Source organism: Micrasema longulum, unplaced genomic scaffold, assembly GCF_059751315.1.
Source record: "Micrasema longulum isolate JH-2025_06_02 unplaced genomic scaffold, ASM5975131v1 h1tg001391l, whole genome shotgun sequence".
NCBI lineage: Eukaryota > Metazoa > Arthropoda > Insecta > Trichoptera > Brachycentridae > Micrasema > Micrasema longulum.
This window is the reverse complement of record NW_028278577.1, coordinates 211,167-231,140: the sequence shown is the minus strand read 5'-3', so window position 1 is coordinate 231,140 and position 19,974 is coordinate 211,167. Positions and strand designations below refer to the sequence as shown.

Genomic DNA, 19,974 nt, shown 5'->3' with positions numbered 1-19,974 from the left:
ATTATTATAGAGATACATAAGGAAAAAAAAGTAAATAAAGAACAAGATTAAGAAATTTTGTACGGATTAATTGAATTAAGCATGCGTTTTCTCGGTAAATGTATAGTTGCTAGAGTGTTTGTATTTACTCCCATAATAATTAATATAAGACAAAGCCAAAGGCCGGCTTCTGCTAGTTGAAAATATTTTACCAATGTATGGTTTATTGTTTGTGGACCATAATAAATTTAAAAAATACTTATGTCACATCTGAATAGTGCCAATCTAGTGGCCGTTTAAAAGGCAGCCCTCCTACTTTCGACGAGTAATTAGTATCAATTTTCGTCTCATTTCTACTTTCTTTCCAGGGCGTTTTGACCCTTACAAGTTCACGTCCGAGCAGATGGCGCGCGCGCACTCCCTCGTGTGCGAGGCCCTGATGGATGACCAGCTGAACCAGGTGTACGGGTACACGTACATCAACGACGAGAGCGGCCTGCTCATGGGGCACGTCAGCCTCTGGTCGCTGGCGGACATCAAGGCCATCATGGGCTGCATCCAGGTTAGTGAAGCGAAGCACTGTATCGATGGATATAATATACCCAAGTTTTTGTGTTCGAGAAATGAAAAAATACAGCTCTGAGTGTGAAATAGAAGCAGTGTTTTCGACTCATTAACTGCTCTCAGAAGGTTGAAATTTTTATAAACATTATGTGTCCTCAAATCTTTCCAAGTTTGTTCTTATTTTTAACAAAGTTCCCCGGGGTGATATTCCAAACGGTCTCGCGGCCGTGGAAAACACTTTTATTACTACTATTTACATACAAAATACGCGAGACAAAAGTATTTTCTACAGCCAGAATAGCACCGCTGATCTCTTCTTCTTCTTCACGTCTCATATTGAGTCCTCCTGACGTTGACGACCACTTGGAAGAAAGCTTCCCTATCATGAGCTGTGCGAAACAGCTCCTCCACAGTTCTAATCCTGGTCCATGCTCGGATGTTTCGAAGCCAGGAAAGCTGTTTTCTTTCGACCCCTCTACGTCCCTCAATCTTCCCCTTATGACAAGCTGAAGTATGGCATATTTATCACCTCTCAACACATGGCCAAAATATGAAATCTTACAGAGCTGAGTGGTGAACAGTTCTTTATTAGTATTGGCTCTACGTAATACTTCGTTGTTCAGGTAATAAAGAACTCACACGAGAGGTAGTATTATACATGATCAATATAGTGCAGGCTATTGGTAAAATAAACCAAAGTAGGGAAGAAAATGCCGAACACTCCTCTAGTGGAACGGAAGGCCTGTTGACTGCTGCCAACAGGCCGGCTTCTCCTGAAGAGTTTTGAGTGGTTTCCTCTCCACATGAGCAAATGCTGAGAAGTTCCTGATTGGCCCCCATTAGTATATCCCTTCTGATCCCAACAGTTTAGATAAATTTAAAAAAAATAAATTTGCAGAAAAATCCACTTTTGAAATATAAACCTTGTATATTATAAGCAAGGTAAATAATAAAGCAACTCCTTTATAAAAAAATACTTCATTGTTGATTATCATATCGGTCCAAGATATTCTTAACATTAACGGTGGATCCATATTTCAAATGCTTCAAGGCGGCTAATAATATTAACTTTCAGAGTCTACGCCTCTACACCGTACAGTAAGACAGACCACATATAACATTTGACCATTCGTTGTCCCAGCTTAAGGTTTATACTATCGTCACAAAGAAGATTTTTCATTTTTAAAAATCCTGTTCGGGCTGCTTCTATTCTGAATTTTATCTCAATGTCGGTGTCTAGATTTTTAGTGATGATACTGCCCATGTACCACCACTACCATTGGGTTCCACTCTGTGAGGTTTCTGGTGGGAATTAGTATTTTACGCGTATCGTAAGTAAATGTGAAACACTTACGGATTACTCATTTAAAAAAATATTTTTTCTCTCTCTTGTATAGTTTTGTCTGGTAGTTTATTGTATAATTTCAGTTCCTGGTTTATTAGTCTTGACTATCCTCGTATTGTGTCGATGTTCACTACAATTTTTGTTATGCAATGTCCTTTGCAAGTCGATAATGCTTTTGTCAGCCGTACATAATGCACGGATCTCGACATTTGAGCACTTATCGCACATAGTTAGACCACACAGAGATCGCATTTCGACTGTATTCAGCCTAATTTTAACCTTGTTTTTCTATTTCCAAATGTCGCTTTTCTACAGACGAGTCGGCAACGGCACTTTATAATGTTTGATTTCGCCAATCATTTCTTTGCCAAGGTTGATTTTAGTGCCCCGTTCATCCCTTATCCACAATATTTTAAATAATCCCACTTCGCCTGTTTATCTGAGAGAGCTCATCCAACCTCTTTCACAACACGGACTATCTCTTCGTTTTAGTAACGAGAGAACCCTTTTATACCCTGTCATCGCTCTAATTTTCTTTCCTCCTCTTTCACAGTAGTAGCCGCCCGATTGTGGAATAATCTCCCCACTAATGTTAGAGACGCTATTCTTTATTTACATTTAAGTCCAGATTGAAATGTCACTATCTAAATATTTAAATTGTTCCTTTATTCTTCTTCTTTCCTTCCCATCCCCTCTCCTCTCTTCATAGTATAGTGTTAATTTTTTTTTATATATATGTTTATTTTTGTTAAATAATTTTTTAAAAAATATATTTATTTTTGTTAATCTTTGCTTTTAATTTTTGTATAAAATTGTAAGATTCAATATGTCCATGTATTTATATTTTTCTCTAAATGAACGGTTTGGGTAGGTAGGAAGAAATTGCCTTAAGGCAATATGCCCGCCCTTATATGTATATATATTGTATATGTATATAAACGGTCAAATAAAAAATAATAAATAAATATCCCGGCACTCATCCCTAGTAAGGATACTTCCCAGTTTCAGGATAACCACATTCACAGAATAAAATACGATAATGACAATTCTTCCTTCACGTGTAGGTACACATGTCTAGCCCGTAAATTCAAAGAACAAGCGTTTTCCGGTGGAAACTAATAGTTTCTTTGAATTTTATAGTTGTTTTACCACTTTGTGCATTCAGAAAATTACTCTTAAATAAATGCGTATTGCAAAACCTAATAATTTATTAGTTTCACCTTTAACCACCATTTCGCGGGTTTCTTTCAATGTCTGATTGCAGCCGGCCATAACAAGTTGAACCTAACTATTGTAATTTTATGTTTGCGGTTTACAATTTCTAGGTACAGTAATAATCTGGCTGCATCACCTTTGATGCATTGTGGCACCATTGCCACCTTCAACCTTTCTAACGTAAATTATGGTCGAAGGTCTACAATGAATACATAAAAAAATATGTGTACCTTAAAGGATAAACCAGTCACATTGAACGAATCGTTCAAGAAACAAGATTTTATGATTATGCGATTCCCAAAACATTGTAACTTTGGAAACAAAAGAGAAGATTTCAATCTATGATGAACTTTCAATGTTAAATAATAATTATTTTATTAATAATAGTATCCATTGAAATAGCGTATCTGGAACTACTGATGTTTTTTTTATTAAAACAAAGTGGACTTCAGATTTTTATTAAAACTTAAAAAAGCATTTATATGACGAAAGTTGACTTATAATAATGAATAGCTTATTGGGATGATTTCTGCATTTTTAGCATCAAAACGGAAAAGTGGACTCCCGTGTTTTATCCTCCAAGTTACAGATATTACTCAATTATTTTGTTAAAAAATATTTGATTATCATATATTTACTTTTAATTCTGTGATGCTGAATTTGCAATCAAACAATTCGTTAGCAGGTTGCATAATTTTTTTTTCATATCTAATATGTTTTTTTGTTGTGACAGAACTTTCGATTGCTATCTGATGTCTCGTGTCAAACTAATGATGAACTTTTTTTTACATCTTTTGTGCTCTACGGGGATTGTTACAACAATACTTAAATGAAAAATCGAACGTTAAGACGAGTAGTAGACAATAAGTATTCCAATAATGCTTGCAAACCTTTGAGTAACAATACGCCACTGGCTATTAGATTACGGTCGGGTTGTGGTCCCGTGGCTAGTGTCTCGGACTCACGGGCCAAAGGTCCGTGGTTCGAATCCCACTCTACTCCAACTTGATTCCATTTTCTAATAGTGAGTTATTTACAACTCGTTGAAAATGGGCCTCAAAATTAAATATTTGGGTAAATCATAAGAACGCAAATATTTCTTTTTATTTAAAAAAAAAAAAAAAAGAGTCGTCCATAGGGACAAAAACCATAATTATTATTATTAACTACGAAGTTACCTACAGTTTGCTGCAATACAATGAGCCATAGGTACTCAGGTCGAGTTTTTCAAGCGCTAACCGAAACCGTCCGTTACATGTTTGTTGTTAATGCGGCCTCCGTGGTGTAGTGCTCAAGACGATTGACTCACAAACGGGAGTTTCCGGGTTCGATTCCCGGTGAGAACACAAAAAAATTATGTGATTTTTCTCAAGCCTGGGTATTTTGTGCTGTAAGTCACCACTGGCCTCTGGCCTGTTGTGGTGCAAAAAAAAGAAGAAAATAAACTAAAAGGAAAAACAAAAAAAATGGAACGCTTTTGTTGTATGCGATAGACACCATGCGAAGGAACTGATAGAAGGATACTCGCAAAGTTTTGCTTTTGACCTAATAAAGCTCAGCCTCATCAAGTGAGGGTTATCTCTAGAGCCCGCCCTGGGCACTGCAGATTGAACAAACACCTTGCTAGAATGAACCTTTCCGAAACTTCTAGATGTAGGTTCTGCAGTGCAGATGAGCAAACACCTATACACATTCTATGTGAATGTGACGCTTTACATCATAAAAGGAGCCTCATCCTAGGGGACCACTGGTTAAACCTGAGGCTGTTAAGGAGCTCGCCACCTACCTAAAAGCCCGATGCTTAACGGATCTGGGCTTGGAGGGGGAGATTTAGCAAAGTGTAAACACTCGCCTTCCACACAGTAGCCAGGATCTTTATAGACCTGGGCTTGAAGGGCGAGAACTATTCACGGGGACCCGTCACAATAGGAGTAGGATAGATGAGTCAGGAGCTTGCATAGCACTGGCCCCCACTTCTAAGAATAAGAACATATGCAATAGAGTTGAAGGCCTTGAACACTTAAAAAATCAGTGTTTAGTTCGAGAAATGTATAGGGCTCTTCATGAAATCGTGAATTTACTGGATGACAACTTTGGCAACATTATTTCCAGAAACCGTCCTGGGATCCTGTGATTTGACGCCGTTGGATTATTTCCTATAAGGCTACGTTAAGTTCATTGTCTATGGAAACAAACCAACAACTTTCGAAGCTTTGGAAGTTGGGAGCCAATATAATACGCACCATTTCGGAAATAGCACATAATTTGTTGGAAAAGATGGAAAAATCTTGTGCTGACAGAATATGCTAGGTTGCTAGAGAACATTAATTTGTTTGCAAACTCAGTCAGATTTATCGATCATAAAAATTGTATTTTATAATATGTACATAAAATTAATAAATAAATGTTATAAAATATTTGTATATAACCACTTACCGACTTGTCTACCGGTTTCGAGACGTACCCGTCTCTCCGTCAGGACACCATTTAAACTAACACGCAAAATCCACTTTACGCCTTCACCATAGTTGTTGCACAAAAGTACAAAAATCCGACATGCCGATTTGAAACCACATGCTTTTAGAAGGCAACTCTTTTCAGATCGGTTTCTAATCGGCATGTTGGACTTTTATATTTTGGTGTATAGAGGGTTTGGTATGTTAGTTTAATTGGTGTCCCGACGAAGAGATGGGCACGTCTCGAAACCGGTAGGCATAGAAAAGTCGGTAAGTGGTTAAATACAAATATTTAATAACATATAGTAAAATATTTGATCACAAAGTTAATGCGTTAAATATTAATAATACAATTGAAAAAATATCTTCTCTTGTCCGGGTCGATGTATAAGGTTTTGTGTAAAATTGAACCACTCCTACTGGCTACTCTCAGGTTAAAATCCTAAAAAAGGTGTTCGAGTAGAGATGTCCGCCTCGTAGTAATGTGGTTGGCACGTTCGTCTACCGAGCTTAAGGTCTCAAACTTAATCCCTTGCAAGTTGAATTCGAAATATTTGTTTGAAACATGAAATTTAATCAGGTCAACGAAATAATATATTAAAAAAAATAAAAATCGCAAACGGTACTTCACGGTATCCGGTATCCGATATCCGGTATTCGGTATCCGGCATGCACTCCTCGAGGTACAATCGACATTATTACATCCACTGCACTACAGTACGCTTCTGCTAATTTAAGTACACGGTGGCCTTTATTTGACGCGCTATTTAAAAAAATCTAATATTTGTCCTTTACTAAGGTCACTATAGGTAACAGGCTCACCAGAAAATGCAATGCACACACATAAATTGTAATGACGAAGTTCAACATGTTTTGTATCCAAGTCTTTTTATCAGTTCCACACAACCTGGAAGAATATAGGAATAAAATCTGGACCGAGAGAGTTGGTATTACTTATTTTTTTAATGGTGTCGGCCACATCTTTCTCATTGACTTATCTCCATTCGATTTCATGATACTGGATTTTTACCCGAGAGCCGCTATCGAGTCGTAAACACTCGTCCAGGTTTCTATCACTTCACTGAAATGCAATTAATTGGTTTATTTTTAATAAACTAAGGCCCCTGAGTTCTAAGCCACGGTGTTGTCGTGCTGCGTGCACAAGTCTCGCCAGAACCGGTCTGTCCACTTTCCCTTTGTCGTCAGCTGCTGAGGAGTACTCAGACTCTTACTAACCTAACTGTACTATCGTATTGTAGGTATACTGCTGCCAGCTACACACGAAACATCACATACTACGAATAGCGATGAAAATATATGAAATGGATTTAGGAAAAAAAACTTTTTTTTCATAACCAATATGGATATTGTAGAAGAATGTTTTCGTGTATCGTAAATCTGCAATCTAACTTAAAGTGTTTGAATGTATGGTGTGAAGTGTTTGAATGTGTGAAGGTGTGAAGTTTTTGAATGCATGGTTCTAAGAACCTTTTACAATAAAAAAAATTACAAAAATAATCACAGCATTGAACAATTCATTACGTAATATATAATATGAAATAAAGTAAAATAATTAAAACCAAGCAACTCAGTGAAAGTAAAATATATAAAAAAAACAACAAAAAAGTAAAAAACAAACATAACATATCTAATATGACAAATAGAAGATAACAATTATCGTGAGGAAATCTTATGTTCTAAACAAGTAAAGTTTAGAATAATTTAACGTAAAAATTAATATTTAACTAGGTAAAAATGAAAAAGAAAAATAATGCCACAATAATATTTCATGAATAATAAGTTTTTTGGAGCAATATAAAAACTGAAATAATCTAAAAAAACACCTTTAATTTATTAGTTGGTTGGAAGAGGTTGCCATTTGGCAATAAATCCATCGATATATCATTTATATTTATAAATAAATAAACAAAGTATTGAAAAAAAAATATTTTTAAATAAAGTCATCACTTTACCAAAAAATAACGAGTGAGATTACATTTTAATGCATTAATAGAGTTTGTATTGAAAATATCAAATATTTGTTTTAAACTTGTTTCCACTCCTATGTACCCTGGATATAGGTGAATGCATTTCGAAGTTAGTTCAAGAATTTCTATAAAAAATAATACTTTACTTCTAGTGCACCTACCAGGTATTCGAATTTGAATTAATTCAAGTTTAGCGGGGCTGTCAATTATTGATTTTATTATTTTTACAAATCAGCTATAATTATTGAAAAATAGTTTATTTTTAATATTGTTGATTCCTCTTCGTGCTGCTGCGGATATCCTAATCAATCTTCTGAATACATTTTGTGGTCTTGTCCCCTTCCCCCGTACGTATTCTTATATTTTCTCCCTGGATTATGGTACTCGAGCAGCGATTTTTTTTACACACTGTTAATATTTACCATCGGAGCGTCTCTATCGTTTTGCCTTTTTGATTGAAACCCAAAAAAGTGCCCAGTTTTATTTGGCGTTTTTAGACGTACATACAAATATGATAAATAATTCTGAAAAACGGAAAAGGTACCAATGTTCAAATATCTATATATCGAAAATCCCGGCTTTTCTTCAAATTTCTTGATAAACGGTTTTTTAACGGGTGGATAATATTTTTTTATCGATTTAGTACAGTTTTGTGTGTGAAATGAACTAAAATCCTAAACGAGTGTTTTTTTAAAACCAACAAACCATCACGCCGTTTCCCCGTAAGGGTAGGCAGAGGATAGAACGCCACATAATTATATGTTTGCATGCAGATCTCGCTTCCTCTACTTTCATACATCTTCTCATGCACGCGCGCCGATTATTCCGACTTTTAACATGTCCATCTTCAAGTATTTATTGGATTTGGTCATGCCATGTCTTTCTCGGCCTTTCTCTATTTCTGCATCCATCAACATTCGCATTGTGAACATTTTTAGCCGTTCTTTCGCTGTCCACTCGCTCTACATGTCCCAACCAACGCAGAGCTCCTTTCTTGATTTTGTCGATAATGCTTATCTCAGCCTTACATAATGTACGGATCTTAACATTATGTGTAATATTTTTCAGCAATCATACTAAACAAGTTTAAAATACATATATTAAGTAAAAAATACTACTATCCATACTCGAAGTGGAAATAAAATGTAGTTTCTCGGGAATTACATGTAAAAAAAAGGGCCTACCCTTCTGGCTACAACTGTATACAGTAGTCTGAATTTTACTCAGGAACAGTTTTATTGTGTAAAGTGCTAATATTATGTATCACGCAAGACTTCCTAAATATATTTCACAATGATGAAGATAGTAATCTAAATATTATGCTACCCCATTGAATCATATATAAATTTATTGTATTTTCGCATGTGCATATATATTGTGTATGAATGTGTGTATATATGTATGTGTATATGTATGTACCAAGTATGTATGCTTTATATTTGTGTATTTAATTGTATTTTTACATTTAATGTAAACTTTTTTTTTTCTTTTCTTCTCTTTTGGGCAATAACTGTTTTTTTTTATATTATTTCTTCAATATTGTTTTTTATTCATAGGAAACATATTCGTAAACCATATTTGCCGCAACAAATCGGTTTCTTAGAACAGGCATTTGCCCATATAGGAACCGATTGCAACATTAGGCGTATTAATATTTCTGGCTTGCCGACCCTTCATATACTGAGCCTACTCCTAGTACTAGCAGAATTTGCCAGAGTGTTTTTTGTGCCATTTTGTAACACTGTATGTATAAACTAATAAATGAATAAATAAATGAATAAAATAAAAATTAATAATAAACAGGCACTAAATGATGCGTGTTAATATCCTTTTTATTTCATATTTTCCAATATGATAAAATAGCCATTTGAATATAAATTTAATAGATATTGCGTTATTAGAGAATAAACCCACATTTTCATGAAGCACATGCAATTTTCCATTGATTTTAACGATTTTACAAAACTACTTTATTTCAACAGAACCTAGTAAGGAACCGAGTACGACCGGTACATGACGATCTTCGTCGTATTTAATTTAAGTGTAAAGAAATAATGTTAAAATTATCTATTCGGCAATAATTTGCAATTAAATACTTTTGAACCCCTGTAAAAATACATTTTTAAAAATATATAAAAGCAATACATTCACCCATAAATACATATAAATACATACAATACAAAACATTACTGGGCTGGCCCAGTAATGGTGATTCATTATATTTTTATTCATAGCCTGCAAATACTACAAATTACAAAAAAATATATAAATTATATGAAGTACCTTCAGAAATAATTAAATGTAAAAAAAATATCTAAAAGTCATCTCGAGCAAGTAGTTATTGAGAATCGTTTTTTAAAACGCTTAAAGATTTTCTAAAATTCTCATAGTGTCATGGTGTACCTAACTTGATAAAACAGTCCACGCATACGAAAGAGGGGATTATAATACTTGATTACATAAGGATTGTAGTACTTTATATAATTGGTACACATGTTATTTATATTTTTATGTATTTCATTGCTTTATATTTGTTTTATTATATATTATTCTATATTATTTATGTTTAAGTAACATGTATTCTTGGCACATATATATATATACTTTATATTTGTATAATAATTATTTTTAATTTCTTACATTTGATTAGCTAGGCATTTATAATTAAATAGTGTGAGGTTTTCTTTTTTATGTTATTGTTTTATTAGTATAGGACTACTTACGCTCTAAAGATAGAAAATCTCCATCTTAGAACAGGCTGTGCCATGTTAAATGGAGACTATCATAAACAGAGAACACCCCGTTTTCATTTTACATTAATTGTTTTTATATAGATTCCCTGTTAATAAGTATGTATATTTTTTTTTTGCAATAAATTTATAAATAAATAATAATATCCGTATTCGAAAAAAAAAACCACTCTATATTATGTCGGGAAAGCGTATTATTATTCTTTAGATAAAGTGTTGATACTCAGGGGTGGTATTCTGAACGCAAAAGTAGAAAACGCATTTTTAAGTATTAAATACGGGCTAAAAGAGCGATCTTATCGCGCGTAATTCCGTTCAGAATACCAGCCCAGCAGTGCTATTCTATACCGATCACGCGGCCGTAGAAAACACGCGAGATAAAAGCTTTTTCTACGGCCGCTAGAGCGTTTGGAATAGCAGCCCAGTATCTCAATCATAAATAGACGTGCTTAAAAATATACTAAGCATTTAAGCGATCACAATGAACAATAATGAACATTGTTTTGAGTATGTCCAAATGATTGTAGACTGGCTGGATTTTCTCCCTAGGGAGTTATTCATATTTAAATTTGTTGTTGTTGAGAGAGAAAACATTTTTGAGAAGGGAATATGGAAGTCTAGGCATTTACAGGGCTTATGACCTGTCATTGGCTGGTTTAAGTGGCCACTTAACACACTGTGTAGCATTCATCATTTTGCTTATGTTTGAACATCCACATTTCCTCAACTCTTCCATCTGTTGACTTTTGTGAAGCTTCAGCTCTTTTACTTATTTATAATCATTATTATTATTATTACGTATTTTTTCCAAATTGTGGTTTTTGTTTTATGAACGTAATTTTGGCAAAAATAATATATCGGATTTGTCAAGCAGACGGGCACAAAAATGAATATAATATCTGAAGTTAGAAAAGTGTCGCGGACTGGCCTTGCCCCCAAAACGAACTCTTTAATACATAATTTATGCATTTCTATTCTAACTGGTGTTTTTTTATAGTTACAAAATTTTCGATTGGTAATAATGTCTCTGGTCAAACTAATGATGACTGTTTTTTTTTCACATTTATGCACTGTAATAATAATCAAATTAACAATGTAATGTCTTGTGTTAAATCAAAGCTCGCAAATGGTGTAAATTCACTTTAAATTTAGTGTTTAGTTCACCAAACGTGAAACTGCGAATTCGCAAGTTTGGCGATAGCATTATTTCCACAAATGGTCTTGTTAATTATTGGCCTCCACGATCCTGTTACTTGACGCCATTGGATTATTTCCTATTTTAAGTCCCACGGTCTATCAAAACAAACCAAGAACTCTCAAAGCAATGGAAGCCTATATAATACGCACCGTTTCGGAAATAACTCCGGATTTGTATGAAAAAGTGGCTAAAAATTGGACCGACAGAATGCGTTACATAACTGCTAGTCGTGAAGAACATTTTTCTGACATTTAAACAAATAAATATGATTGTATTTTTATTCTACCGGACAAATATTTGTTTCTGATTGTTGAATTTAGAGTTGTATTTTAATCATTTTAAAAAGAAAGGTCTTTGAGGTATGCATCCTCCCTGTGATAATGAAACAATGACAAACGCACGCATATATGGAACGGCAAATGCTGGGGTCTGAACGGTAGGATCAGAAATGAAAAAGTCAGACGCCGAGCTGGAGTAAACTTGTCGATATATTTGGTAAATTGAAAAGGCAACGAGCAGGTCATGTTGCGAGACAGGGAACAGAGAGATGGGCATCCAGAGTTCTAAAGTGGAGACCGAGGGATAATGTTTATTTTTATTGTACTACGGTCTCCTTTGAGCAGTAGAACGGCCCCAGAAAAGATGGGTTGACGATATTATCCATAACAGGAAAGATTGGAAAACATTGTAATAGGCATGTATCCAGCAGTGGAGAGATGGCTGGTGGAAATTAAAAAAAAATCGCGTCTAAATACACCCTATACTTCACATTAGGCTCGTATATCGTCGGCGATACTGCAATACCGCGTAACTGTTTTTTTTCGAAAATGTTTGACAGAAAGAAATTCATAATGGAGACAGGAGCCGTTAGTTTTTAAGTGTTGCTTTTTTTACTCCAAATAATGGTAGTTTTTCTGGTAGTTCAACGGTATTTTAGGTTGATTAAAATAAGTATTAACTCAGTGAAAACCAAATGCCGCCAAATGCGAATTGTGGCACCTCACTAGGGCCCAAAACAGCAAAATTCTGAGTTTTGAGAATAGGTGTCTCAGAAGAATCTCGGGTGTGCAGTGGTTTGACTTTGTGAAGTAAAAAGAGAACGGACGCAGGAAACTCCGGTGACAACTGTCGTCAAGCGGAGACGATACGGTTGGCTAGGCCATATACTGCGGATGCCTTCTGAGAGCCTTAATCACGATTGCCTAATTTACAGGGCATCAGGTTCTCGACGTCCTGGACGTCCACTGCTGACTGCCCGTCGGAAGTTCATGTCAGAACTTCGGGATAGTTATGCGGTATTGCAGTATCACCGATGATATTACAGTTTCTTGAACCTCTTCACACGCCCGTGTTCATTATTATGGGCAGATATAATGTTAATCGTTTCGGCCTTTAAGCTCCGAAGGAAATAATGTGCCCTTGATTATACGAGTATATAAATGTTGCAACCAAACTCAATTTGGGTTTTTTTGTAAGTTGATTACGTAATCTGGTACCTACATATTATGTAGATGCATTTATAAAACTAATGGCTTTGAGATGTTGTTTCAGGAAACACAATTTTCATTTATTCCAAAATATTGCGTTTACTGTGCATGAACTAAAATGCATTTCTTGTATATTTTTTGCACCATATCAATGCGATTTGCAAAATGCATATTACACAGGAGTATTAAATAATATCTGTAACGCTGTTTGCTATCCAAATAGGCGTATATATCATCATCATCATCAGCATTACCTTTCCGCATCTAATGGTGCATAGGGCACCGCAGTAGTACACATCACAGTGTATCTTGATCATTTTTGCTACACTAAGGTAAAATGATCAATCTCACGCTTCAGATACCAGTCCAGGGACAATGAAATGTTCTACTGTAAAAACACCTTTTTGAATAAATATTTCATGTCAACCATGTTGGGAATCGATTCCGAGACCATTTGCAAGGTAGGCAAAGGCGCTGAACACTTCACCACAAGGCCGACAGGCGTATATGTATGTCATAAAAATGGTGCAACATAAATCGGCCTATGTCAAATTAAAACATATTTAATAATATCAGTTATTTTTATTGCTTGGGATTTTTTATATTATTATTTTTTAATTTTTTATTTTAAATAGTTTAAGCTTTCTAAACGTTTCATATTTTTTTTCTACTAATGCGCATATTATTTTTGATGTTTCCTTTTTTTTATTTATTTTTTGTTGTAATTAGTTTACAACTGTTATTATAATTCTGTAAAAGGTTTATAGAACCTTAAATAAATAAATAAAATAAAAATATATATTGTGTGGAGAGCATTAGAATAAACGAACACAATTAGTTAAATTTTTTGTCTTTAAATTAAATGAAATATTGTCAAAATACCCGATTTTCTCATTTTTGCCTTGTCTGCTTAAAAATAAAATTACGCTATTTATAAGCTTGCAATACATGGGTCAAAAAATGATAGATTTGAACCAATGAATATTAATTTAACTAATACCTAAGATGGCGGATATTTCTTTCTCATTGGCTGTAGAAAAAACAGTGTTGCAATGAAAAAAAATAAAGTAAATATATATTCCTCAAGATTTAAAAATAATTAAATTAAATTTACTCCCATATAATTTTGAATTCTCTATCCTTACCTCTGTTTTGTATAAATACATTGAATTTCTTAATAAAGATACCAGTCTCAAATATGTCGCAAAAGCGATGAAACCGGTCTCTGGATATTCTAAATTTATGGATTAAAGTATCACTCGTGTTTTATTTCTATAATAAAGGAAATATTATTACTGTTATAGTGTACCACCGTTTCTCACCCGACCCTACATTATAACCAACTGACATGACATGTTGATGCATATTTTCAGAACTCTACCCCTATGAGACACAAGGAGTCCCACTTCCTGAACATCCCCTCCTACGCCACGCAGCTGGTGGTATTCGCAGTTTCAGTACTCAGTGAAAAACTCAAGAGCCGCATTATGGTGAGTGCTTATTTATACATAAAATTTCGAATATTAGGCTGAATCACAAACAGTATAAAAAAAGTTAATAAATAGGTTTTTGTCTCTGTAATGACAAACAAAAAAAAAAGCCAAACTATGTAACATTAGCAGCAATATCAAGTCTTACCAGGTAGCGTCCACGAGTGGTCTTCAGGCCCGCGAGCCCCAAGCAATTTGAGCATCGACATTACCGTCAAAATCATAGAAGATACTGAGAGGGCGAATGGCTGGCGATTGTTTGGCGTCAAATGACAGGACCCACCCAGGCAACGGATGGCAACATGAAACCCCTCTGATTATTAATTCCCAGGATAAGACTATAAAGAATAAGTTATTGCTGACATCAGGAATACCTGATCGGGCGCAAGAAGAAGGAAAATAACATCATTTGCTTTGCAGTAGGCTCAAATAAATTAGGCTTAGAACAGGGTAAATATCCTTAGTAAGAAAGTTAAAGCAACTTTGCATAAATTATAATTTTAAGAATGTAATATGATAATAAGTAAATATCTAGAAAAATAATATTAGAGGCAAGTTTATTTGGGCAACTAATTTTACAATGGGTTCGATTAAAAAAATAATTTGTGTTGTAATCCATATTTTTTACAGCTCCACAAGTCAGTGGACGAGATGAAAGATAAATTCGACCCCTCCATTCTGCCCAAGGAGTACGGGGGAGAGGTTCCGATGGCTGACATGATCGCCGCCCTGAAGAAGCGGCTCCACGACTGCCGGGAATCCATCCTCGCCCTCGACGACATGGTCATCGACATTGACAGCAACATCAAACTGGACAGCGACATGAAGGACGAACTCGGAACCGGAGTCATCGGCAGCTTCCGGAAACTGCAGGTGGACTAAGTGATATGCGAACAAATTAATTTTAATATTACGACAATTATTTTAGTACCACTAAATACCTGGTGTATTTGTAGCATTTGCATTACGGTTAACTTTTGAATAAATATGACTGAAGGGTACATGGCAAGAACGAGCTCGGAGAGCAAAAAGATTAATAAAAAGCTTATTTGTGAGGCATTGGGTTCATGTATTTAATAAAATAGGCTTTCAATGAATGTAATATTTATTTTTATGTACAATCACAGAAAAAAATAAACAAAAACATCTACTTTATATTTTTTAAAAACTCCTATCTTGAACTGACAAAAACAAGCTCATTGCAACAATCATCGCATTTTGACAGTTTTTTCCCTGCCTTAACCCCAAAAAATAAGTACTTTGGTCACTTTGGTGCAACTATTGCTAAAAGCAATATCTTCCCGCCAACCAAAAAAGAAGAGTTGGTCAAAAATTGTACTAAAAAACAAAATATATAACAGATACCATACATAAAAAACCGAATTTATTAAAAAATAACAGCAGCTTTTTAATGAGGAGACAAGGCTTGCATATCATAACTTATTAAATAAATATTAAAGATGAGGAATATGGAATCAGGTAATGAGTTCGGAAGGAGAAAAAGGAACCGAGGAAAGAAAAGAATAAAAATATAAATAAAAAAAATTAAGGGAGATTAGGGTTCTAAGGATACATAGTAATGTTTCAGGCATTTCTTGAAGGTGCTAATGATATATAAGACAGGGGCCACATATTGTATTGAATCGGGTTGTAGTCTCATGGCTAGAGTCTCGGACTCACGGCTCCAAGGCCCGTGGTTCGAACCCCACTCTACCCCAACTAAATTCCCGAATAGTGCGTTATTTACAACTCGTTGAAAATGTCCCTCAAAATGAAATATTTGGGTAAATAATAAGAACGCAAATATTTTTTCTTCCTGAAAATTCCATTTTGTTGAAATCATCCAGGAGAAAAAAATGGCATTAATATCTCAAAAATAGAGAAAATGCAATAAGCCCGTTTTAGCCGTGTAACCTTCAATTATCACTTCTAGTACGTAATTTATAAATTAAAATTATTTATGTATGTTACTAATAAAATAGACGTAAACATTTTAAGAGTGGTTTCTCCAATATGTTATATCTATGAAAAGGCAGTCCACAGGGCGCATCTATACAAATTGCAGATTGGCTTTATGAAAAGAACTTTGAAAAATTATTTTAATGTCTTAATTTAAATTAATTCTGTGAGAATTATGCATTTGTTACAACCAAAAGAAACGCTGGTTTTGGAGGATTTCGGTCAAATTAAGTATACAAGTCAGAATTTCTCGAATCATCCTATAATAATATGTATCTACATACCATATAACATGTAAATTTAAATGAGTACGCGAAAAAAATACACATCTTTTCTGAGACATTTGTTTGTTTTATGTTAAACATTTTTTTTCATTATTTCCGATGGTACACATTATTGTTTTTATAAAATGCATAATTAAACAAAGAACAGCCTACAAACTCTGCATAATATTGGAGATCCGACAAGGATACTTTTATTATAAAATTTATCCAGTAGAACCAAAAAATATTTATTTACAATATGTATCTAAACCTCAGATTAATAAGGCACCATATGCGGTAGACAGCATTTCGCTCTATTGCATAGATCAAAAGTGTTACAAATTTTTGGTTTGGTTTAACAACAAACATGTAATGGACGGTTTTGGTTTGCGCTTGTGATTCCCGCCCTGAGTACCCACGGCCCATTGTTTTGCTGTTTTGCGGCGGCTCTACAGTTGTGGCGCATTATTGCTCTGAAATCTGAACTGCTGATTGTAAAATATATACAAATATTTAACAGTGTGAATTCATATACTTGTTTTTCATTTTTGACGCTTGTACTTAGTATCATTATTGTTAATAGAATAATACATGTTTTATATATACAAGAGTATCAAAAACATTTATGTTTTCACCAAAAACAACTATATTTTTTTCTGGATAGTCGAAATAGTATCGTTCTCATTAGCTGTAAGTAGAATACATTGTATTGTAAAAATAATTTATAAATATATATAACTGACCGATCAAAAAGTGAATACAATTTTGAATAATATAATTTAAAGATGTTATTAAACAACATTAGTATCAGATAATATATAACTGAGTGGGTTTTCTTCTATCAATACATGCGAATCCACCATGACACAATTTTATTGTTTAGAGTTATTATTGTTTGTAAGAGCACTACAGTGGTTTAGAATTTAGATTTTGTGTTAAGAAGTTATTATTAAAATGCAATCCAATCTAGAAAATAAATTGTACAAAAACATAAATTCCTTGTAGCAGCATCAGTAATAAAAATACTACAAAAATGTATAAACCAAATATGTAATGGTGGACTTTAAAAAGCACTGTTTTCCATAGTTCCAAAATAGAAATAGCTACATAATTGCAAATATTTCATTCATCAGATAATTTTTATTTATTCAGTTACCATTAAAAATGAAAAAAATGATTTTAATTTCTTTAGTTGAAGGATATGTAAGGAATTATTAAAAATAGCATATTTTTTTTATTTAAATAATTATCATTACTTAAATTATATTTGTCAGTTTTTTTATTAAATATTATATTTATAAAATTAGTGTGAATTTTGTAATGTCAAAACAATGTGATAAGTAGAGGAATGTAATGTTAGTGGGGGTTGTTTTTAGAAATTAATAAATACTTACAACAAAAAATGTGTTTATTTTTTTGAATTTCTACTCAAACTTTTATTTACTAAACAGTAGCCATTAAACTGCTTCATTTTTCTTGGTAAAAAAAACTTCTTCTCTTCTTCTTCTCTTAGTGCCCTGCCAGGTATCCCCAACTACTCCAGCAAGTCTCTCTGTCCTGTGCTGCCTGGAAAATCTGCTCCACAGTCCTGAAGCCAGTCCAGTCTCGTATATTTCGCAGCCAGGACACCTGTCTTTTTCCAGCCCCTCTGTGACCCTGAATCTTGCCTTTCAAAACCAAATGAAGCAAGTGGTACTTTTCTCCAAGCATTATATGCCCCAGATACAAAATTTTACAAAGTTTTACAGTGGTTAAGAGTTTTCTGTTCGTTCTAGCTCGAACTCTAAAACTTCTGAGTTCGTAATCAGGTCTATCCAAGATATATTAAGCATTCTGCGATGCAACCACATCTCAAAAGCCTCCAGCCTGTTTATAGTGTTCACCTTCAGAGTCCAAGTCTCACAGCCATACAGACCATACAGACCACACATAACACCAATCTTTGCCTTATTTTCAAGTTGAGATTAGCATTGCAGAAGAGGGATTTCATTTTATTAAAAGCAGCTCTTGCTGTCTCAATTCTGCATTTAATTTCTATATCTGGGTCGAGGTTCTCTGTTAGAATGCTGCCGAGGTATTTCAATTTGACCATCTTTTCTATGTCACTACCCTTTAATTTGAGAAAACAAAAGTAAAATGAGATATATTTTAAATGAATATTTTGATGCCTCTGATTGCTTCAAGATTTTGATTTTTAGCTTACCTGCTCCCATTTTACTTGTGATCATATTTTGTTCTACAAAATCTGTGTTTTCTTTTCTTACAGGCATTTATGATTAGCAAAACTTATTTGTGAATAATGATGACAACATGAACCATTTATTCATACAATTTAGAGAAGTTTCGCCATTCAATTAAAAGTTCATTTTGTCATTACATAAACATATGTCTAAGAAAACATTTAAAAATATGATTTCAAATAGCACCTCCTCAATTGTATTTTTTTATAAAAAATTGTGACCCTACGAGTACGTGGCATGCTCAAGCCATTTTTTCCCATACTGCTGTTGTTATCTAAAGGCCTACGATCATCAAGCTGTGATAAACGTCGATCATCGTAATTTAGTTACAGTTTATTCACATTATTATAATCATAATATTAATTCTTTTACAAAGAATTAAATTTAATTTTCAAAGTAGTTTTCCTCGAATTTGTCTAAAAATCCTTTACAAACATAAATATAAATAAAAATGTAAGACATAAAATTATACCATAAACATTTGAAACCAAACAGACATTGTATATTAAATTCTTCAAATTTCCAAAATGTTCATCAATCTGAAACATAACAAGTGCACCAACCTAAAAATTTACTAAATAGGGAGATTTTGAGAAATTTAAAAAATGTATTTTCTCAAAACGAACAAAATGAGGGTTACCATCATTTTCACCCGGGAACCTCATTTGCCACTGACAAGAGTGCTACCAGATATGTTCGTCATTTGGTAATCTTTACGAGTCGGTGACAACATCGAGTGGGTCCGTGCTAAAAAGCACAAAGGGTCAATTTAAAAGGTTAAAATGTGGAAATAAAAGGATTCGTATATCCAGCTAAAGAATAAGTTTATTAATAGTTTTTTGACAGTCGACATCACTTTCTTATTCCTTATACATACATAATATTATAAAACAAAAATAGAACAAAAATAATTTACACATTTTGTAAGGCGCTCTTTTTCACAGAATGTCATTTTCAGAATGTCACTTCTACAGGAAATCAAATAACTATAGACTGTATACTGATGACAATACTATGTATATGATATATGGGGAACCAAT

General features: G+C 33.9%; 2 protein-coding genes across 2 annotated transcripts in view; one reads left to right on the top strand and one right to left on the bottom strand.

The window, feature by feature from the left end:
- LOC148275556 (clavesin-1) overlaps positions 1-15,975 on the top strand; it is a 57,980-nt gene extending 42,005 nt beyond the window's left edge. Inside the window, exons 4-6 of the mRNA XM_088235549.1 lie at positions 348-541; positions 14,356-14,472; positions 15,103-15,975. Of these exons, the coding sequence (XP_088091675.1) occupies positions 348-541; positions 14,356-14,472; positions 15,103-15,354 (563 nt within the window). The 3' untranslated portion in view covers positions 15,355-15,975. The remainder of the gene's footprint in view (positions 1-347; positions 542-14,355; positions 14,473-15,102) is intronic.
- The window catches only part of LOC148275553 (uncharacterized), a 97,834-nt gene continuing 82,475 nt past the window's right edge, over positions 4,616-19,974 (bottom strand). The window contains exon 13 of the mRNA XM_088235544.1: positions 4,616-4,986. The gene's annotated coding sequence lies outside the window, so the exon portion shown is untranslated. The remainder of the gene's footprint in view (positions 4,987-19,974) is intronic.